We start from the raw sequence: 23,319 nt of genomic DNA, 5'->3' as shown, positions 1-23,319 counted from the left end.
CATTCTTGCTGTCTCCTGTACTCTTGCTTCCACTGATAGGAGTTTCACAATGTATCTTGACTTATGGTCAGAATGCTGCACAAAGTATATTTAAGCATACTGATGCCAAGCGATCTATGAAACATCCTGGCTCCCCCTCAACTTCTTTAACAGATCAGGTGAGTGAAAGGAGAGGCAGCTCTTATTAATATGAGGGGTCAAAAGCTGAAACAACTGACTCGCTTTTAGAAAGCAGAAAAAGATATAAGAGCATCCTTTACCGGGAGGAAGATTAAATGATTTCTCACTCGTAATTCAACTGTTTTTTGTATCTATGTGTTTCAAACCTGTAAATAGATGTATCAAGTACTAGGTATCGTTATTCAATCAAAGTTAGGATCTAAGGGCAGCAAAGCAAATTTGTCTAGGTCACGTTCCTGAGGCTTAGGGTGTACACAAGGTCATACAATTAATGAGAGAGACAGGATTGAAATCTAGGTGTTTCTGGGGCTCAAGGCTGTGTGTTTATCACCATGTTATACTGTCACTGCTAATGGGACATGAATACAATACAGGTGTCAGTGTTGAACGGGTGGTCAGAGTTCTTTTTTACGTAAGAGTTAAGACTGAAAATACAAGTTACATAATCATATGATTGATTGACGTGTTAGAACAAAGCGTAAAAATGATGCCTTAAAAAGTACACAGAACAACTTAGTTTCATGAGTGAAAAAGAAGTATTTAAAGCATTAAAATATTTTTTTAGTTGTCCAAGCTGTTTTTGCTTTAAGCTAACTTCCACAAACAGACACAAGAAATGTAGCTTTATTTTGGCACCATGATTTTCAGAGCAGTAATAAAGAATAGTCTCTAGCAAGTTATAGAATTTCAAAGGCTATAGACAACAAGCTATTAAAGCACTTTTAAACATCAGACAATAGACAGGTATCTATACTTGATGTCTAATAAGGCAACCCTCATCCTGAAAAGAGCACTAATTATTTCCGTATTTTCTACCTCAACCTCAAATTTCTGCCTTTGAAATCCTCACTTTCCTTCAAAGGCAGAAATCTGGGAAGCCAATCCTGGCCCCGACCTTCTCCAAGCGTACATCACTGCCAGCTGCACTAACACCCGACGCACTGGAAGAGAGAGGGCTATTGCTGATCACCTTTAGGTAGGAACTAAATTTCTAAAATTTGGACAGGTCAGTCAAGACACAATTGCCTCCTGCAGGCACCAAGTGACCACTTCCTCTTCTTTTTTTTATTTTTTGAAAGTCTCTAAAACCAAGAGGAGCTTGGTGAATGAAAGTGAAGCTAAAGCTTGACATCAACACTTACAGATTTTTAAAACAAGGTAAATTTTTTAAGAATCCTTTTTTTTTTTTTTTTTGCGGTACGTGGGCCTCTCACTGTTGTGGCCTCTCCCGTAGCGGAGCACAGGCTCCGGACGCGCAGGCTCAGTGGCCATGGCTCACGGGCCCAGCCGCTCTGCGGCATATGGGATCTTCCCGGACCGGGGCACGAACCCGTGTCCCCTGCATCGGCAGGTGGACTCTCAACTACTGAGCCACCAGGGAAGCTCAAGAATCCATTTTAAATGAGTCAAATTTTGGAATAACAGACTTCATCTTATTTTCATGGTGCAAAAGCTTGAGACATTTCCTCAGAGATGGAGAAAGCATTCTGTAAGGAGGAAGAGCTTCTGCAATGAAATGATGACTATACACTGCAGTGTCTTAAGCTAAACTTTTCCAGTACTGACCTGACAAATGAGGATCTTGCACTGAACCCACTAAAACTGTATTAATGATTTTTACACAATATTAATACATATTTGCAATGGGTAAGACTTTAAGGTGGAGAGAGTATCTAATTTATTTTTCAACTGTATCAAAAATTTAAAACCAAGAGAAATCAAAAGGTATGCACAGAAGGGCCAACAACCAAAGAGTAACCAATGACAAGTGATTAGAGCCAAAACACCAAGTTGCTAAATATATAAGGAAGCTGCTGTTCATCTGGACCTTTGCCCAGAACACAAAAATTTGGAGGAGAAGCAGTGGTAGTTTAAAGGGGACAAGGGTTCTAAATTTGCTGCTTCATTCATTTATCTGGACATGTAATCTTGGCCTTGCAGAAGCTTCCTCTGATACTGTTTCTACTGAAATGGCCATAACCACACTGGAAAATCCAAATGAGTACCAAAGCTCTTACGTGGAAATCCACTGTTCGAAAAACACGTAGAGAATATATTTAGAGCTAAGATCAGTTTTGTTCTTTAGAACAATCAACCCAAGATTCTGGCAAAGGAGACGTTGAAGCATTTTAAAACGTCTCAAAATCCTTTAAGGTAACTAAATAAACAGCAAAATTATCTGTACTCTGCCAAGCTTATGGCCCTTCTTTCGACAAAATGCTTTTTTTTTTCTTTTTCTTGGAAGACTGAGTTCCTTTAAGAATCACCACCTGCTCATGGTGCTTTTTTTTTTCCCCCCCTCAAGAAGGCATCTGCACTGCAGATCTCTGCACGAGGGGAGCTTGCCAGCCAGCTCCCACCACCAGGCAGACGCGTTATACAATGGAAACTGAAAGCGGCCTGCAGCTTCCCTCCTAGTCTTTCACAGAGATGGGAGGAGAAGGGGGTTCAACCAGCCCCTGCTTTGTCTGACTTTTCTCCCCCTCCCCCCTGTCTGCGGGAAACACCCCCTTTTGTTATACTTCGATCAATAATAGCCGACAAAAAGCATGAAATTAAAATATGTTGACGGCTTGGCATGACTCTACCTATTATCTTCTAGAATATAAGCAGCTACCCTCGTGTCCCCACCCCCACGCCGCGCCAGTGAAGAGCAGGCTGTGTTGCAGATGCAGCCACGGATCCATCTTGGACCATCAGCAGCTCCCTCCCAAATCTTCCCTGAGCTGTTCTCATCACGCCTCCTTCTACCTCGGAGCCTCAGAAAAATCGGGCATTCGGTGTCTGGCCACAAAAAATTAACAGCAGATGAAAACAGTATAGAAAACGGCCTCAGTGTTTCCATTAAACTTCCTCATCTTTCCTACGGGCAACCAAAAAAAAACCATGATTTTTGGAAGACTACGAATGGCTGATTATGTCAATACCTGTTTGCAAAACCTGCAATGCAACCCAACCCTTTCACCACCATCCCCTCAAAATCGTAAGGAGTCATTTCTCCTACCACCAACCTGCCCCAATCCGCTCAATCTCTCTAATCCTCCACTAAATCACCCTGGTTCAGAGGACGGGTCCCCCCGAACCCGTGTCTTTTCCCACCGGCCCAGTCTCGGCGTTAACGCCCACTCTCCAGAGTATCTCCCCTCCCCCAACCTGTTTTCCTCACACCCCGTTATTCCCTCACCGCCTGCAAGACCTGACGCTCCCCTCCCCCTTACCCCATTTTCCAGACGCTCCTTCCCGGGGGCTGAAGCCTCCAGTACGCAAGAGTGATCTGCAGTCCCTGACCCCGAAGGCACCCCCCCTCCCGAGGTCGGGGTCCCCCGGCGCGCCTCACCAGCACAGGAGGAGCCGCAGCTCTTCGCCCCCAGGGCGGGGCAGGCTCCCGGGCTCCCGCCGCCGCCACCGGGCGCAGAGGACTCGGCCACGGAGGATGACGAGGAGACGGACGGGGACTGAGTGGCCGCCGACGGCTCCGCCATGGTTGCGCAAGCAAAGGCGGGAGAGGGGTGAATAGCGATGTGGGACGGGAGAGAGGGAGGGAAAAGAAAATAATCGGGCGGCTGGCTCTCCGAAGTCGCCTCGCCTCTCCTTGCTCCGAGGACAGGGTCCGACAGACAGACTGCCTTAGCCGAGCGCCGCGAGAGGGCGGAAGCGCGAGCGCGCAGGCGCATAAAGGGCCCTCGGGCTGGTGGCGCGGGCGGGAGGCGGTCTAGTTGAGGCGCCCAGAGACGCAGGGCGCAGGCGCAAGAACTGTCCCTCCGCGCTCTAACAGGGAAGGAGGGGCAAAACTGGCTTCGCCCAGCGCCCGGGCCAGTGGCTGGGGTGGGCCGTGCCCCGCGGGGACCAGGCGCAAGGGGCGTGGCAAAGCATCAAGCCCCGCCCACCACTGCGGCCGAAGTGGGAGGGGGGCCTGCGGCTTACTGTTGCTTCACGGCTAGTTTTGTGAATGTTTTAGCGTAGGCTAATCATGCGTTTTAAAGATAGGAGTTTCTTTTTGCTTCCATTAGTGGAGAATATCTTTCCCACAGATTCCAGAGCCGATGTCTTTTGTCTGATGCGTTCCCGCTCTTAACTCCAATGGTGAAAACCACAGTTTTCTGCAGGCCCACTCTGCAAGGTGCTTTATGAATTTTTCTGGATGTGTCGTAACAGCTCATCACCATGAGGCAGAGATGGCACGATCTCCCATTTGGTGGGTGGAGAAGGATGCTGTACAGAGTGAAAAACTATTACTTATTCCAGTCACATTGCAATGCAGCCGCAGAACCTGCTTCATGTTCTTACCTCGTTACTGCTCCGAAAGAGGCATCCACCTTGGGTCTCAAGGTTGTCCTTTCCTCTAAATAGAGAGGACACATTCTGAATGAAAAAAACGCTGAGCTAATGAAAAAGGAAGAGCCAGGAGATAACATCCTGGCTGTGGTTATGGGGGATGGTAAAATGAGGTACTAAAAATTGAGAATATGGCACAAAAGACACGTAATTGAATTTTATTCGTAGCCTAAAAGAGGTCCTTAGTGAAAACTGTATTTGAAACAAGATATCTAGCTTATACTGGATTTTGTTCACTTTTTGGCTTCTCTTTGGTCGGCTTGCAAAATTCAGAGCCTTCTCCCTACGTCTGGTCAAGTGATTTGAAATGTGCCTGATTCTTTTAAAAACGGAAATGTAGACTGGAAGTAATAAAGATGAAGACTGTAGGCTTTGTGATTGCTAAAGCAGCAATCGATGACCAGAAGGGCAATTGCAGGATCAGCAGATCCTGTAAAGATGCTACCTTATGAAGGGGGAGGTAGCCAGCCAAGCAGCCACAGAGAGGAAAAGTGATCTGACCAGAGGAAATCTTCTAGAACAGTCAGTGGACTACATCTGTCCTTGACAGTTTTTAAGGTCAGGTAAAGCCCAGACAGGAAAAAAACTCCTGGCCATTGAAACACTCTGAAAAAAGGCACAGAGAATATTTCCCAAAATAACTTTGTGGCAAATATCTAACTCTGGCACTTAACAGCATCAGATGACACTGCAGCAACCTGTCCCTTAGATGACAAAGAGAAATGCAATCCAATCTGATAACCAAGCCAGTTATCTACCCATTCTGATAAATGCATAAATTTTAAAAATTTACATTATTAGGTGCTGGATAAGGAAATGAATGAGGCTGGTCCCTAACTCTGACAGCAATTGCTAGGATCTGCAGACCCTGGCTGGAAGGGAATCCTTTTTCCATATCTAGAAAGAGAGAAAAGAAGATAAAAATCAAGACATTGATGTGGTCTTGGTGGTCTCTTCAAACCCTTCAGATTTTTTACATAAGAGGCCTTTGTGCTAGATCCAATTCTTGAAGCTGCCTTTCCTTCCTGCTCTCATTTGCTGTACCAGTAAATTTCCCTGAGACTGACTCTTGCTTGGGATGTTATTTGTATACATGGTTTGTTCCACAGATGTTTACTGGTCACTTGCTGTGTGTATGACGGTATCCTGGGAAATTTGGAGGGATCCAAAAAATATGTTTGTCCTGAGCTTACAAGCTAGTTGGGGCTTAGAACATACTCACATAAAGTTTAAAAAATTAAATAGCAACCAAAAACAACCCCCAAACAACACAAAATTATAATGCTATGATTAGATGACAAGTGAATTGTATGAATTTAAGAGTATAGGGAATGACTATGGAGTTATAGTGACTTGGGGAGGTTTTATGAAGAAGCTAACTCAGGAGTTTGGAGTGGTAAGGAGGTCATTAAAGGCAAGGGAGAATGGTGTGAAGCAAATGCATGGGCTGTTTTTAAGCAAGCATACAATAACACCTCCTTCTGGGCAGACCAATCACAAAAAAGCACCCCTTCCTCCCAGCCCAGCCCATGATGCATGTCACTGCTGGCTTGACTAGCAGAACTTGGCCTAGATTTGATCCCATCTTGCCCCCCCCCCCACAGGCTTCATTAGTGCAACACAACACAACACAGCCTTCTGTGGTGGCTGGAGGCCTAGAAGTGTGAGATGTTTCGGGTACGGTTAGCCCAGGTTGGCTAGAGCCAAGGGCTTGAATTAGGACAAGAGGGAGATAAAATGGGGAAGATGGGTTGGGGCCAGAGTGTGGAGAAGCAGTAACAGAGCCTTAAAGAATTGAGGGTTCATCTTAAGGCTAATGGGGATTCAGCATAATTTTTCAGGCAGGGAAGGGCTCAGGTGGGATTGTTAAAGCGCTCACTGGAGTACAGCCATTTCTCAGGAGTTCTGAGCAATTTTTACTGCTGAGGCACTGAGCTGGGAAATCTTCTTTCTTGGTCCTATCCTTATGGGACAGGTATTTACAAAGCTAATTTCCCACATCATTTTCTAGGCCATCTTAATACCCAGTTTATTTTTCTTCTTGACTTTTAGAAAAAAAATTATTTAATATAGTCACATGCCATATATGTGTTTATATTCAAAAGTATATATACTATCGAGTTTTATTCTATCACCAACCCCCCTCCACCCACTGGTCTCCCCCTCTACACTCACATAGGTAATTACTGTTAGGAGCTTTTTGTGGCAAGTGCACAGGTGAATATAGCAAATCTGTATCCTTCTTTTTTACTTTTAAATTTTTTTTAATTTTTATTTTTGGCTGCGATGGGTCTTTTTTGCTGCACATGGGCTTTCTCTAGTTGTGGAGAGCGGGAGCTCCTCTTGGTTGTGGTGCGCAGGCTGCTCACCGCAGTGGCTTCTCTTGTTGCAGAGCGCGGGCTTCAGTAGTTGCGGCACGCGGGCTCAGTAGTTGTGGCTCATGGGCTCTAGAGCGCAGGCTCAGTAGTTGTGGTGCACGGGCTTAGTTGTTTCACAGCATGTGGGATCTTCCCGGACCAGGGATCAAACCCATGTTCCCTGCATTGGCAGGCGGATTCCTAACCATTGTGCCACCAGGGAAGCCCTATACACCATTTTATACACGAGCAAAGTAAGGTATTTAAATGACACCCAGGGACGCCAGTAGTCCAGTCTGTCTTTTCTGAGTGCCCAGACTGTTGCTTAAATGTGGATCCTGTGAGTAGGTGGTAGGAGAGGAGGCTGAGCTGTCAGCACAGTCAGTGAGTGATAATTATTTACTTGGCTGTTTACCCCAGGAGGCTGTGAGTCTCTGGAGGACAAGAATGTGTCTTATGCATTGTTGCAGCATTACTACCTAGCACTGTGCCTGGCACGCAATAAACACCCTATTTTTGGAAAGCTGTGGATCCTGAGCCACAGTGGATATTATTGCAGAAAACAATTTTTCTATTTTTGTGCTTTGTAACATAATTCAGCATCTCGAATATTTATGACTTTGTTTTGCTTTTCCAGAATGAATATAATGATTACCAATTTTTGAGCACTAATTATGCATCAGTCATAATTGCCAAACACTTACATCTCATTTAACCTACAACTCTGTGACTTGAGTATTCAAATCATTTGGCAGATGATGATAAAACGAGTTCAGAGAGGTTAGCTAACTCACCCAAGTTTGCCCAGCTAGTGAGCATCAGAGCTAGAATTCAGAGCCAGCTCAGTCTGACCACAAAGCCAATGGCCTTGAGCATTCAAACATGTCTACATGTCACCTACTCTGGAAAACCACAAGGAAAGCTCAGCCTCTGGTCATACCACATGACTCAATTCAGAGTGAGATGGCTGAAGGCTGGCTCAAATCAGTCTCATCAATTTGTAGCATTTTGAACCTCCACTGTTTTGATGACCCTAGATACTTGAGAAGGAAACAACAATAACAAAACAGGTTTCTTGTTTACAGGAGTTGTTTTCTAAGCTGTGACTAATCCTAAAGTGTACCTATAATTTGTAATGTTGTTCTAAGTGCCCAAAACTTCTAGTGTATGGGGAAGCTGATGTGCTGACACTGACCTTGATGTTATATTGAGAAAGATGTAATGTATTTTTTTAAACATCTATTTATTTATTTTTGGCTGCATTGGGTCTTCGTTGCTGTGTGCGGGCTTTCTCTAGTCGCGGCGAGCAGGGGCTGCTTTTCGTTGCGGTGCACAGACTTCTCATCGTGGTTGCTTCTCTTGTTGTGGAGCACGGGCTCTAGGCGTGCAGGCTTCAATAGTTGTGGCACCTGGGTTTAATTGCTCTGGGGCATGTGGGATCTTCCCGGACCAGGGATTGAACCCATGTCCCCTGCACTGGCAGGTGAATTCTTAACCACTGCGTCACCAGGGAAGTCCCTAACGTATACCTTCTTTATTCTTCCATTCAATAAATATTTGAGTCGCTACCATCTGCCTGGCACTGTTTGGGAGCACTGGAGATATAGCAGTGAACCAAAACAAAAATTCCTGTCCATTTGGAACTTATATTCTAGTGGGAAGACACAAACAAAAATAAAAGTGAAACTTAAAGTTAGATGGTGAGAAGTCTTATGGAGAAGGATGGGAAGGGGAATATAGAATGCTGGGAGGTATGCTCAGTTTTAAATTCTTACACTGCATGTTGCAACTGTGACAAGTCATTAGCCTCTGGCCCCTTTCTCTTCTGAGCATGCCTCATAATGCCCTGGATTTGTGTCACATCCTGTAGGTCCTGCTTTCTGCATACCCAATGTGAAACCCCAGGAACCACTTGTCTTGAGGTTCTCATCTAGTTTCTTGCTGGCCAGAGTTAATTTATATCTAACCTAGACTCAAATATAAAGCCTGGCCGAGGGTATTCAAATAATCTTGAGAGTTTGCAGAGAATCAGAAGGTGCAGGGGAAAAGAAATCAAAACACGACCTCTTCAGGTAAGATTAGGTAGAATTATCTTTACCTTTTCACTTCTGGCCTAATCACTCGGGGAGTGAACAAGGGCGTGGCAGGGCCTAGAGATAGCTGGAAGGAGGTTCTGGGTAGGTTATAATAGTTAATGTAGAGGCAGAAGAAAGAAAGTGGAATAATTTGTCGAGTGAATGAGGCAATGATGATGCCAAGAGGTGGTAGCGGTCGGGGGGAGGGAGATAGAGGCTTTAGCCTCTCGTAAGCTCCACTAGTTATTTAGCCCCAAGACAACTGCCCCTACCCCAACGAATCCAAAATACCAATATTCTTCAATTGTGACAACGGACATTTTCTCAGTCACACGTGAAGCGTGAATAAAAGCATTTTTGGAGAACCCTGTTTTATACTCATCTACCATACAGTTTAAGTAAGAGTGTGATTGCCAAAGCAGCTCCAAAACAAGCTCCTCTAAGCCGGAGATTTACAAAATATGGCCACGGCTTAGACTGGACAAAGCCAGTGGAAGGACTTTGCCTGGAAGTTCTCACGTTAGCTATTGGAGTGGCTATGGTGCGCCATCAGGCTTGGACAGGGACGGGAATATGGGGCGAAGTTGCTGATGGTGATAATGAAGTCACGACCTCCTCTCCTTGTGAAGGCAAAACCATTTAAAAAAACACTGATGCTCACGTCACCCAGGGTTGAGGCCTCGCTTCGGTCCTTAGGGCAGAGTGCCGTCGACCTATGACCCCGGCCAGCGTTAAAACACCGAAACCGCCTCAAACACTGCAGTCAAGGATCCCTGGCCGGTTCCACCAACGCCTCCGCTAGGGGCCTGGCCTCAAGGCTAAGTGAGGGCAGGGCGGGGATGACTGGGCGGCCCACCGCTCCCTGCACAGCCTGCTGGGAGTTGTAGTTCAGTCGTCGAAGAGCCACGACAATCCCCATCCCTCTCTTCCGCTTCCTCCCCGCCCGGATGAGTGCGCAGAATGGGAACCGTTGGAGGGTACCCAGAGAGCGTGGGACTACAATTCCCAACGGACGGTTGCCCCCAGGGCGCAGCCCCAGGTAGCCGGCTGCGGGTGTCGGACTCCGGCGCACGCGCACACGCCTCGGGCGGTGGCAGAATTCGGCAGCGTGCGCTTTCCCGCTCCAGCCGGCTCGGCGCTCGCTGCACTTCTGGCTGCCGGTCGATCCACGCCAGCCCGCTACGCGCCGTCTCGTGGTTTCGCGCGCCTCTCCTTCTCCCTAGTTGTTTGTAGAGCCAGGCCACGCCCGTTTCCCGCCGCCAGGGCCTGGTTCGTTCCCGCCCCAGCCCGACCCTCTCTGAGCTCCTGCTCCTTCTGCTGGAGGCGGAGGCTCCATGTTGTCCCCTCAGCGAGTGGTAGCGGCAGCATCGGGTGGAGCAGGTGAGGCGCGCTATTTCCCCCGAGCCCGCTCCGTGGCCACCCCCGCCGCCCTCCCTGCTATAGTTTCGAGGAGACCGGACGCCCGCGCCTCCGCCCTTCCTCGTCCCGGGGTTGGAACCGCGCGCCTCTCGCTGGGGTCCCTTGGCTGACGAATTAGGGTCCGGGGGCTGCTCGCGAGGCCGGGCCAGTCGGACGCGGGCGACGCCTTTCTCCGCTACCGGCCGGGAGCGGCCGCCTTCGGGGGTCGGGCCCTGGGCCCGGAGGAGGCCGTTAGTACTCCTCGGGGTACTAACGGCTGTTAGTACCCCGAGGGTCGGTGGTTCTGGGGCGGCGTTTAGAGGCTGAGCTGGGCGCTCCGGGCTGCTGCCCTCTCCCTGCCTAGGCGCTTCGCTCGCTCGCTCGCGGGCCGGGAAACCTCGGGCCGAGTGGCTCTGGCCGTATTAACGGGCCCAGGGAGTGGGGAAGGTAGATGCTTTATTGTTCAGCCTTTTAAAAAGCTCTGGAGGGCTGCGAAGCGTCTTTGAGTTGGAGGCTTTATTTTTATCCTAAAGACCTTGAGTTACAGGAGGTATTAGGGAAGTCGATTTTCAACCCGCACTTATCTCCCTAAGGAGATAAAAGAATGTGGCCTAAATTGATTTTTAGGAAGTTCTTTTAGTACGTTTGGTACAATACGTTGTTCTTTTGCTTTTTTGAAGACACAGAGCATAGGGAAAGTATTAAAGAGAAAACAAATAGTCACCATAAATTCATGGATTTTAATTTCATCTGTCATTCTACCTGGCTTTATTGTTTGCTGTGTGTGCTGTTGAAATGGCCAGAAGTTTTCACTTGCGAAATCTAAAGGCAAAAAAAAAAAAGAAAAGAACATTGTTTGAAGACACTTTTAATAAATCTTAGTCCTCAAATTTGAATACGAAGTTGGATGGAATGTTTTGGGAAGGAGAGAAAAGAACTAACGGACCAAAAACGTGGTTTCACATTTTGGCTGGCTTTTGGAGAAGCAAAACCTACGTAGTTTTAAACCGCGACAAGTATTCAGCATTGCAGTGTACTGAATTTCAAATTACTGTTTTTTTTCAATCCCCACAGAAACCAGCTCATAGTATAGAAATCTCTGTTGCTGCTTTAACACCTGTAAAGAAAACGCTTGATTGAAAAAGACCTCTACCTAATGAAGCATTACACTAGTAGAGCAGGTTGTTTTATTAGCTGTTGTTAACTTGTCTTATTGGAGTAATCATAAAATTAAGAAAAGAAGTAAAAAGTAAGGATAAATGTGATGATGTGTACTAGCATAATTGCCTTAGTTTTCACTAAATAGGACTTGTTTAGATTAGGCTTTTTTAGAATTGGTTTTCTATGGCGTAGCCCATGCATTTTTCATTTTTATGATTCCTGTGTCACATAATAAAAGGTATACTCACACTAATTATTTAAAATGAAATAATAGAGAATTGTAAGAAGCAAGAAATATAAAGTCATCTCTACTTCCCCAGTTCCCCAGTGGTAGTCATTACTCACAGTTTGGTCACATATTCTAAGATTTCTTTCAAGTTCCTTCGGGAACCCTGGGTTGTGTGAGCTTGTTTGAGGTTCAAAATTTACCTGCAGTGACTCGGCATATGCCTGTTGAACTTTCTATGGCCTTGTGTCTTATACTGAGAAATTGTTTAACACAACTACAGTTTAAAGTTAGTCTGAATTTTAAAACATTTTCCTGACTTATCTTTGAGATTCTAGGGGCATGTTCTCTAAAAAATATCAAGGGGGAAAAGTGAGTGGAAAGCTTATAGTTAAACGAAAAAAGTCTTTTAATTGCTGTAGAGCTGTGATTCTCAGCCCCGCTGCTGCACATTAGAATAACTTGGGGTTTTTAAAACCTGCCAATGCTTGGGGCCCACTCGCAGATTCTGATTTAATATATTGAGGGGCTAGGCAACAGTTTAAAAAAAAAAACAAACCCAAGTAATTTAATTTCTGTACTAATATATACAAATTTCTCTGTAGGTGGTTGCTTAATTTGAATTGATTTATTACTTTATAGGAAGTCTAATTTGTAATATCAGTATTTTTGTATTGAGTTGATACTCTTCCATGCACATATCTAAAGAATGCCTTTTATTGGTATGTGTTTAGATTGTTAGAATATGTTTTGATTGTTAGAATGTGTTACATATATTTCACAGATAAAGTATCAATATATTACAAATCAGAAAATAGGTTTTAGTGGTATAGTAGGTGAATAAGCAAAGAAGTAGATTAACTCTTTTTGTCTTGAAATGATAAGGACTCCAAATCAAATATTGCCAGTTAAAGCTTATTCAACTGGAATACAGGTAATTAAAACCTTCAGGTAACCAGATTGATTTTGGGGGTGGTCTCATTTTTAGGGTAAAGTCAAATAAGATGAATATTGAATTCATTCTGTTAAAAAGATTTTTATCTTTTTAATAGAATAGCCTGGCATCTATTCTATTAAATGCTGTATTAAATTAGATGCCTGTAGTATAGCCTGCCATCATTTTTAGATTCAGCCCAATCTCTGCATTTCTGAATCTTTAATACTGTTTAGTCATAGTTGATCTTCATAAATCCATTAAGCACTACAGAATTCTTAATTGACAAAGAAAATGTAGTTTTGTTCAGCATTCTGTGCTAAGGTACAAATTTCCCCTATTCTGTTAAGTTGCATTTAAATAGAATTTTCACTGAAACAACCTTAAAAATATACGTGTATCTACCGGCATGCTTACTGCCTTGAGACCTAACAGTGTATAAAAGCACTCCCTCACCATCACCAAAAAAGAGCCACGCAGCAGTTGTAGAGGTGGCTGAGGGCTTTAGTGTACTTAGCCTTACATATGATGATGTGTTTTCTTTGGCCTTTTCTGTGAATTAGGAACTTTAAAGACTGCCAGTAAGAACAAGGCATGAAAATGGTATGCTTCTGTTTTTGGGTGTGTTGCTTTTGCCCTTTAGAAAATGTGGTATTTCAGGAGAGTGGAAAACTCAGGTCATAACTTTGCCCTGAGTCATGCATGCTACTCAGTGGAATGTTTCTATAACTGTAGTTAGGATTTGCTTTTCAGAACTCTCTGGACAGTAAGGATGAGTACTGAGGCTGGCTCTACCCCAGTGGTTCTTAACCCAGGGCGAGTTTGCCTGGTTGGGACACGTAGCAATGTCTGGAGACATTGCTGGGTCTCACAATCAGGAGGAAGCACTCCTGGTATCCAGTGGGTAGAGGCCAGAGATGCTATCCAGCCCAAAATACCAGTGGTGCTGAGGTTGAGAAACCCTGGGGTAAACTGTTGACTTGATCTACTAAATTCTATCTGAATTACCTGAAATAGCAATTGTAATTGCTTCCAAATAACTAGTTTCATTGAATCTATCACTGTTCAGATGGTCTTCTCAAGTATTTGAGGGACATTTAAACTTTTTTCCCCATAATGTTTTTTCTGATAGAACTTATTTCCTAAAATTTACGTTTTCCATAGGAGCAGAGAGGCCGATTATAATTCACTAGCCTCATCTACTTGTGTTTAGCCTGAGCAGCTACTTTTTTTTTTTTTTCTTTCAGTCCTTTGAAAATTCAGAAATAATTCTAGGAAGAATCAGTGCTGTAATTTGCTCAGATCTCTACAAATTTGTCCCTATAATAATTAATTTCACTTGTTAGTCTTTCAGCCATTCTATTTGGGTTGTCTGTTTTTGTTTTAGTGCAGAGCTTCTCCATTGAATCCAATCATACAGCGATTGTTTGAATAGGCATACTTAAATTAACTATTGGTTAGTCTGGATTAAGGTGTGTTGTGTCCAAAGTAAAGGATACATCAGTACTTTAAAAGTAATTAGAAAAAATGTTGTAGCTTCCACATCAACTATTGGAGTCCTTTTTAATTATCCAAATATTTTCAACATTTCTACATACTTCGAAATGACGGCTGATGCGGTATTACTATGAGCTATTTACAGCACTGATCAGAATTGGCAGTATGATATAGTTCTACCACTCACTTTTTTTTTTTTTTAACTTAGGTTTTAAGTTCACTAAACTTAGGTTTTCCCTAAACTTAGGTTTTCCCTAAACTTAGGTTTTAAGTTCACTGAAATGTATACAGATGGTCGGGGAACTAGGATCCTAGAAACTGCGTGGTGTGGCCAAAAAAAAAAAACAGAGATGATAGATGTGACTGTGGTCAGGCCATATCTTTGTATGTGTATAAGGTGTCACACCTGTTACTCATATAAATGAACATAATAGAGCATTACCTCTTCATATCGAACATTAACTGTTCATGTAAGTGAGCATTACTGTTGTTATCATCTCAGAATGCATATCTGGACCTTGGGAAATGATTGCTTCGCTAAAGGGAGAAGGCATATAAGGTTGCCACTTAAAGGTTTTTCTAGTACTATCCCTGGAGGTTAGATCTCCAGAGTATAAGATTACTGAGAAGTGGGAGCAATTTCACTGCAAATGGAGTATCTCTCCCCCTTAAAAAACTCCTAAAACAAACCCCCAAGTCTTTGGTGGGGTCCTTGCTGAGCAAGTTGCTTTAATGTTTTTATCATCGTAAATTTTGATCTGTTCTTTAGCCAGGACTACACAATTTTAAATTAAGCCAGGGCATGAATACGTTACCCAGCAAGTTTGGCCAATTTAGATATTCAGGAAATTTTCAATTGTTCAACAGAGATTGAATTTTAGAGCTATAAAATGGCTTTACCTAACTGCCTGATTTTGTAGACGAAACTGAGACACAGAGAAGTAAAGTGATTTACTCATGCTGTTACGGTTAGTACGAAACTGGGCCCAGAAATCTGGTCTTTCCTGATTGTTAGGGAAGGCCTTTCTCCTGTAGATAACTCCTTCACTGTTATAATAGTCTTTGCCAAACCAGGAGCTTAAGTCATAAAAGGAAGAAATGGTAGGGTCTGGTGGTATGTTTCATTTAGGAAGATGGAGCCAGGGAAGATGTGAAGGCTGAAAGGTGGAGATTTGAGAGAAGTGGAGCATCTGAAAGGATTCATTTTGATGATACTAAATGTAGACTTATAAAATGTTAGAACTGAAAGGGTTGCTAGAGGTTAAATCTTGACTCATTTTACTGTTGAGACTGAAGACTAGACATGCCCAGAATCACACAGGTTGTTAGTGGTAGAACTGGAACAGGAACTTGTCTCCTGACTCTTGTACCCATACATTTCTACATAATACACCTCCAAGAGTGAGCTGATGGTGGAATATCCAGGTGAATCTGCCCCTTAAGCAGTTGCACTTCTGGACCTAAGTGCAGGTTAGAAATTAATGAAGTTGCATCGCCAAAATAGAGGATGTAGTGAAATTATAAGAATAAAGAGGGCTTCCCTGGTGGTGCAGTGATTAAGAATCCGCCTGCCAATGCAAGGGACACGGGTTCGAGCCCTGGTCTGGGAAGATCCCACGTGCCAAGGAGCAACTAAGCCCGTGTGCCACAACTACTGAGCCTGTGCTCTAGAGCCTGGGAGCCACAACTACTGAAGCCCCTGCCACTAGAGCCCATGCTCCACAACAAGAGAAGCCACTGCAATGAGAAGCCCGCACACTGCAACAGAGCAGTGCCTGCTGCTGCAACTAGAGAAAGCCCGTGCACAGCAACGAAGACCCAACACAGCCAAAAATAATAAATAAATAAAAATAAATAAATTTATAAAAAAAAAAAAAAAAGAATAAAGAGCTTATTCAGGGAGAGGTTGAGAACTGCAGAAGGCTAAAGCAGGGCGTTGGTGGGTATCACAGGAGGCTGAAAAGGAGAACCGGTGAAAGGGGGTGATAAAGAGGCTGGAAGAGAACTAGGAGTGGGCACTGTTGTGGAGTCCAAAGGTTTTAAGACGTTTTAGAAGTGGTTGGCCAGTGTGTTATATCACAGGTGTAGAGTTGAATGAGAATCAAGAAATGCCTATTGGATTTGGCAGGAGAGGTCATTGATGAACTAGAGAATGGTTTCAACAGAGAGACTGAGAGGAAAGTCAGATTGCAAGGTGATAAGAAGGGAATGGGTAGATAAGTGGATGAAGACACACTTTCAGGGAGGTTGACAAAGACTGGGAGGAGGAAGGGAAGAAACTGACTTTTATTGAGGTTCTTTACATGTACTATAGGGTTTAGTGTTTACAGTACTAGGAAGCTATTATTCTATGGTAGATCCTTGGGCTGAATGTGGTAGTTTCCCTACTCCACAGGGGCTCCCAGGAGCTCATTACAATATTATTATGTTGTAATGAGTGGAATAATAGTAAAGGTTTTAGTGGAAATAGGAAAGTGGGTTCTTTTTATGGAGTCCCTAATATGTGTCAGACACTGTGCTTTGAGATGGGTATTAGTTTTATAAATAAATGGAGCTACAAATGGTTAGAAATTTATCCACAGTCACATTGTGACTAAATGGTGGAGTTTTTCGTTTATTCCCCAACTGTTTATTGGATGTCTACTCTCTGTGGGCACTCTTCTGGTTCTTGGGGGATATAGCATTGAACAAAAGAGACAAAAATTTCTGCCCTCATGGAAGTTACATTCTAGAGGTGAGAAAGTAAGGATTTAAGCCCTGCCATCTCTCTTGATTACTTTTAGTGTACTGTGCAAAGTGATGGACTCTGAGAGGATGGGGTGGGTGATCAGGACAGAGGGAGGGTGAAGGTGATTGTTGAAGGATGAGCAAGTGTTTGCTGGAGTCAAGTGGAAGAAACATTTCAGGCCATGAGAACAAATGGTTGAATAGGCTGTATATTTGAAAATTTGGAATCAAGACAGGACAGGACGTGAATCCTAACTTTCTCCTAGGAGGAAGACCAATGAGTATAAATTTACCTGGGAGGATGAGGAGAATAAAGAATTAGAGGAACGAAGTCAGTAGGGCGAATGGTGAAAGGGTTTGACTTACAGGATGGAGACTTTTTAGCTTTCAGCCATCAATCCATAAAATGTTTTTGTAGTTTTTTAAATAAATCTGTTTTATTTATTTTATTTTATTTATTTAATTTTGGCCACGTTGGGTCTTTGTTGCTGCACGCGGGCTTTCTCTAGTTCCTGCGAGCGGGGGCTACTCTTGGTTGCGGTGCGTGTGCTTCTCATTGTGTTGGCTTCTCGTTGCAGAGCACGGGCTCTAGGCGCATGGGGTTCAGTAGTTTTGGCTTGCAGGCTCTAGAGCATGGGCTCAGTAGTTGTGGCACATGGACTTAGTTGCTCCGTGGCATGTGGGATCTTCCTGGACCAGGGCTTGAACCCGTGTCCCCTGCATTGGCAGGCAGATTCTTAAGCACTGTGCCACCAGGGAGGTCCTTGATAGTTTTTTTTTTATGTAGTAGCTGATATGTTTATGTACTGTAATGAAGGCATTCATCCCTGAAGGATGAGGTAACATCCTTAAAGCAACACTCGGGGGTGTTGACTTGCATGACCAGCCTAACAGACAGGAAGGGTTGGAAGGCGGCATGGCTAAAGGAGATGGCCCTGAGGTTTTGATGACGGGATCTATGAGATTGGGGGGGCAGGTTGTCTGAGATGCGAGGATAAATCAGCAAAGGAAATTTACATGGTATCTAGAAAAGGGTGAGTGGAAATAAGATTTTTACTTGGATGATCAATAATATAGTTCTCTTGTCTTAGGAAGTGAGAGATAAAGATAGTGTGGTGAAAAGTGAGCAGCTCTGTTTGTTTAAATTAAATTATTAATGATGTGTACAGTTTAAAATGATTTTTCCCTTAAGTGGATCCAAACCAAAGGAACAAGATCTTTTAAAATCCAGTGTGCCCGGTATACTGTCGGAGAGAAATGCAGGATCACCCCAGCTCCCTCAAGTAAATATAGCCTGGTTCTCTTCTTTTTCACTTTGCTATAGGCAGAAAGAGGAAGAGATGAGGGAAGGCTTTATCACTTTTTTTTTAAACTGTCCTTCTTAGTGGTCTTCATCTTCTCTTGAAGTGCAGTTCGTTGTCTACAACTGCATACATTTTTGTCATGTGATTATTCTATCTTGTTTGTAGCCCAGGTAACTTTATCTTCCATACCTGTTGCCCTGACAGTATCACCTGCATCCTTAGGGTGGTAGCTTTCAACTAGATTACAGTACATAGCATCCATCCTTTTTACAGTTGTTTATTGTGTGCCTGCTTTGTGTCAGTACATTCACACTGCTCAGTAAACTTTAATAGTGAAATAGATAAAATTGAAAGAGCCAGTACCATGAACTCAATTGTGAAGTCCTGGGGGACTATTGTATTGGTTACTAGGTTTGGTTGTATCTCGTAGAGCCTCCAAGTAAGTGATTTAAACGAGGTAGACATTTTTCTTTCATATGAAAGTGAGCCAGCATGGCAGTTCTGCTACACCAAGTCCTCAGCCCTACCTCTCTTGTTGCTCCAGTATTCCTAGGGTGTTGCCCTCACATGCCTGGTCCAGGGTGACTTGCTCCCACTTTTGCATATAGCCAGCAGGAAGGGGGAAGATGCATGATATGGAAGTTGCTATATCATTTCCAGTCAGAACTTAGTCACACAGTGATACCCTACATACAGGGTTGGGTTGGAAATGTGTTTCTTCTGAGCATTTATATGCCCAGCTAAAAATATATTACCATAGCAGGAGGAGAAAATGAATATTGGGGGAGCAACCAGCCATCTCAGGGACTTTGTTTGGTATTGCTTTAAGTACTGCACAGTACTTAACCTTGTGGCTTATCCATAAGGTGTGGATAAATTGTTCTCATTTCTTCTTTTATATAAAAGACTGAAGGTCTTCAGGTCCTGGATTCACCTGCTGTTATGGCAATAAGAACTCTAAGAGTTTATTTACAGAAATGTTTCCTTTTTATAGTAGGAAATAATGGGAAAGAAAGTATTAGTATATATGTATTATAATACTAGAATGACACTGAATAAATGTTTATAAATTGTTTTCCAACAGTTTGCAAAAATTAAAAAGTGGCAAGAACCCTTTTGTTGCTGCTGATACAGTAAGTATAAAAAGCGAGCAGCGGGACTCCCCTGGTGGCGCAGTGGTTAAGAATCCGCCTGCCAATGCAGGGGACACAGGTTCGTCCCTGGTCCGGAGAGCACCCACGTGCCACGGAGCAACTAAGCCCATGCGTCACAACTGCTGAGCCCATGTGCCATAACTACTGAAGCCCGCACACTGTAGGGCCTGCGTGCCGCAGCTACTGAGCCTGTGTGCTGCAACTACCGAAGCCCGCGTGCCTAGAGCCTGTGCTCTGCAACAAGAGAAGCCACCGCAATGAGAAGCCCATGCAGTGCAATGAAGAGTAGCCCCTGCTCGCCACAACTGGAGAAAGCCTATGGTCAGGAACGAAGACCAATGCAACCAAAAATAAAAATAAATAAAAAGTGAGCAGCAATTCCCATACTTAAAGATTAGAGTCTGGCCATCAAGCTGTTTTGTCGACTTTGCCTGCTGTGATCATTCAGCCTTTACTGCTTCCCAGATGAAAGTGTTTCTGGGACCATGTGTATGATTTTTGGCCAAATCTGCCTACCTGTTCTATGCTCAATATTTGTCCTTCAATTTACTTTATATTGATTAGTTTTTAAAACTTAGCCTCCTAAGCAATAATCCATTAAAACATGGTTTTGTTTCCTAATGTTTAATAGTCATTAAAATACATAATTATTAAAATAAAACAAGTATCCTTTTAACTACCTAAAAACATCTCCTTTAGTACATACACTTAGGGAAGGGAAATAGTGCTTGGCCTCATTTCATAGGCCCCACTGCTGTTTCTTTGTTTGTTTGTTTTTTTGCGGTACGCAGGCCTCTCACTGTCGTGGCCTCTCCCGTTGTGGAACACAGGCTCCGGACGCACAGGCTCAGTGGCCATGGCTCATGGGCCCAGCCGCTCCGCAGCATGTGGGATCTTCCCGGAGCGGGGCACGAACCTGTGTCCCCTGCATCGGCAGGCGGACTCTCAACCACTGCGCCGCCAGGGAAGCCCTCCACTGCTGTTTTTTTGTAAACCTTCCGTAAATCCACGTAGCTAAGTGGCTCTGAATTTCAAAGAATTAATATCTTTGTGCTTTCAACTCTAGGAGAGAAACTACTGGTTAGTGCTTAATTTTGAACTGAAGAATCAATTGTCCCTAAAACCTTGACTAGGTTATTAAGAGTGATCTGCAAAACATAGCCACCTAAAGATCTTTGCAAGCTTTTCTCCAGAACCTGTTGGGGAAGATGCTTAACTTTTGTAAGCCTTAGTTTATTTTTAAAATGGAGCAGTATTATTTACCTCGTAGGGTTGTTCTGAGGATTAAGTAAAATGATGTATTTAAAAGGCTTAGGATGTTCCCCGGTGGTCCAGTGGTTAAGACTGCACTTCCCCTGCAGGGGCCGCGGGTTAGGGTTAGGGTTTCGGTTAGGGTTTCGGTTAGGGTTTCGGTCAGGGTTTCCCTGGTCAGGGAGCTGAGATCCCACAAGCCACGTGTTGCGGCCAAAAAAAAAAAAAAAAAAAAAAAAATTACGACTTAGCGGTGGCAGTTCAACCCTTTCTACTATTGGTGGACGTTTGGGTTATTTCTAGTTTTGGACCATTTTGAGTAAAGCTGATGTGAACATTGTATATATGTCTTTTGGTGGATAGACACATATATTTCTCTTAGGTGTATACCTAGGAGTGGAATTGCTTTATCATAGTTATGTTTAGTTTTAGTGGATACTGCCTAACGGTTTTTTCTATTCCTATCAGAATGTATGAGAATTACAGTTGTACCACAGTCTCTCCCACAGTTGATATTGTCAGTCTTGAAATTTTAGCCACTCTGATGGGTGGGCAGTGGTATCTCATTATTGTTTTATTTTTATTTTTATTATTTTTTATTTTTTTTTTGCGGTACGCGGGCCCTGTCACTGTTGTGGCCTCTCCCGTTGCGGAGCACAGGCTCCGGATGCGCAGGCTCAGCGGCCATGGCCCGCGACACGTGGGATCCTCCCGGACCGGGGCACGAACCCACGTCTGCCACATCGGCAGGCGGACTCCCAACCACTGCGCCACCAGGGAAGCCCTATGGTTTTATTTTTAAAGTAATTTATTTATTTATTTATTTATGGCTGCATTGGGTCTTCATTGCTGCACGCGGGCTTTCTCTAGTTGTGGCGAGTAGGGCCTACTCTTTGTTGCTGTGTGCGGGCTTCTCATTGCGGTGGCTTCTCTTGTCGCGGGCTCTAGGCGCATGGGCTTCAGTAGTTGTGGCGTGTGAGCTCAGTAGTTGTGGCTCGTGGGCTCTAGAGCGCAGTCTCAGTCGTTGTGGCACACGGGCTTAGTTGCTCCGCGGCATGTGGGATCTTCCCGGACCAGGGCTCAAGCCCATGTCCGCTGCATTGGCAGGCGGATTCTTAACCACTGTGCCACCAGGGAAGTCCTGGATATCCTTTTTTAATGATATGCTCGTTCATAATCTTTTACCCATTGCTATTTTTAAAGGGGGAATGGTTGTCTTTTTCTTTCGTTTTTCTAGAATGATTCTGGATATGAGTCCTTTGGATTTAGGTGTTAGTAATATTTCCTCCTAGCCTGTGACTTGCATTTTTACTCCCTTAAGGATGTCTTTTAATGAACAAAAATTCTTAATTTTAATGAAGTCTAATCTGTCATTTGTTTTCTTTTATGGTTGGTGCTTTGTGCCGTGTTTAAGAAGTTTTTACTCTTCCCATGTTAAAAAAATAACATTTCAAAAATATTTGAAACTAATATTTTTTTTTCTCTACAACAACGTAGGTGATGCTATGGAGAGTGGAAAGCCTTGTCCAGTGCAGGTTGTTTTGGTTCAGAAAGACCAACATGCCTTTGAGCTAGAAGAGAAAGCCTTGGCCAGCATCCTCTTACAGGAACACATCCGAGACCTTGATGTGGTGGTGGTGTCAGTGGCTGGTGCCTTCCGAAAGGGCAAGTCCTTCTTTCTGGACTTTATGCTACGATACTTATATTTCCAGGTAAAGTAGAATTATTTCATTTCAAATTAGAAAGTGAGACTGTTATGTCCAAAAGAGCAAACTAAGCTCATGAATTATCCTTGATGTGTAAAGTTACTCGAAATTTTAGACTTAATGGAAATTTCTTATTTCTCCTATAGAAGGAAGGTGGCCGTTCGAATTGGTTGGGTGACCGAGAAGAACCGTTAACAGGGTTTTCATGGAGAGGGGGCTCTGACCCAGAAACCACTGGGATCCAGATCTGGAGTGAGGTTTTCACTGTGGAGAAGCCAGATGGGAAGAAGGTAAGGAAGAAAAAGACTTATAAACTAACAAACACAACAGAATGAGAACTTTAATGTGTAGCCTGATAATCCAATTAAAAATGATTTTTATCATAATGATATAAGTGCATGTTTAAAACTAATTCATGAATAAAAGGTCAAAGAGTAACATAAGGCTTCTAACGAAAAATAGCTGTCAGGTGCCCTAGTCCTCTGTCTGCTCATTTTCACTGCCCAAAGGCTAATGCTCTCAGCTGTTCAGATGTTACTTCTGTTCTTTACCCTCTTACTCGTGTAAGCATTCACTCCCCCCACCCCTCCAGCTGTCAGCAGGGCATCTTACCCACCTCATCGAGCCTAGTAAGCTTCAGTTATAGAGCTTCTCCCCAGGTTTCTTTGTAAGGGTCAGCAGGGGCAAGTCATATGTCTCCTAAAGTGGAAGAGGGGATTTGGGATTATGACTGTTTCTTCCACAGACTTTAACCCATTCCTTCTGTTTTTAGCCTCACCCTAAAGCATACCTTCACAGCTGTTTGTGCCTCTCATTTTTGAGTCTTTCCAGGGCTTCAGGTTTCATATCCCCCCTTCAGGTTGTTCAGCTTCTGCCGTTTCCTTGATGTTAAGTAATTAAATATTTTGGGAGCTGGACAGTTGATGCACGACTTTTTCTTTTAATGTTTATTTATTTATTTGGCTGCGCTGGGGCTTAGTTGCGGCACGCAGGATCTTCGTTGCTGCGTGCGGG

The 23,319-nt window shown here is 43.8% G+C and overlaps 2 protein-coding genes across 5 annotated transcripts in view; one reads left to right on the top strand and one right to left on the bottom strand.

Moving 5' to 3' along the window:
* The window catches only part of RTN3 (reticulon 3), a 58,144-nt gene extending 54,243 nt beyond the window's left edge, over window positions 1–3,901 (bottom strand). Inside the window, exon 1 of one of the 2 annotated variants that reach the window (XM_032638959.1) lies at window positions 3,518–3,901. In XM_032638959.1, coding sequence (XP_032494850.1) covers window positions 3,518–3,854 — 337 coding nt within the window. In that variant the 5' untranslated portion in view covers window positions 3,855–3,901. The remainder of the gene's footprint in view (window positions 1–3,517) is intronic. The other variant, XM_032638958.1, reaches the window with a different exon arrangement.
* Window positions 3,902–9,853: 5,952 nt separating this feature from the next.
* ATL3 (atlastin GTPase 3) overlaps window positions 9,854–23,319 on the top strand; it is a 51,902-nt gene continuing 38,436 nt past the window's right edge. The window contains exons 1-4 of one of the 3 annotated variants that reach the window (XM_032639579.1): window positions 10,174–10,327; window positions 19,279–19,327; window positions 22,097–22,311; window positions 22,452–22,595. In XM_032639579.1, coding sequence (XP_032495470.1) covers window positions 22,105–22,311; window positions 22,452–22,595 — 351 coding nt within the window. In that variant the 5' untranslated portion in view covers window positions 10,174–10,327; window positions 19,279–19,327; window positions 22,097–22,104. Of the gene's footprint in view, window positions 10,328–19,278; window positions 19,328–22,096; window positions 22,312–22,451; window positions 22,596–23,319 lie in introns of all 3 variants that reach the window. The other 2 variants (XM_032639577.1, XM_032639578.1) reach the window with 2 other exon arrangements.

The sequence above is a fragment of the Phocoena sinus genome, chromosome 8 (assembly GCF_008692025.1).
Source record: "Phocoena sinus isolate mPhoSin1 chromosome 8, mPhoSin1.pri, whole genome shotgun sequence".
Classification (NCBI taxonomy): domain Eukaryota; kingdom Metazoa; phylum Chordata; class Mammalia; order Artiodactyla; family Phocoenidae; genus Phocoena; species Phocoena sinus.
Note: the sequence above shows the minus strand (reverse complement) of the source record. Positions and strands in the feature narration are given on the sequence as shown.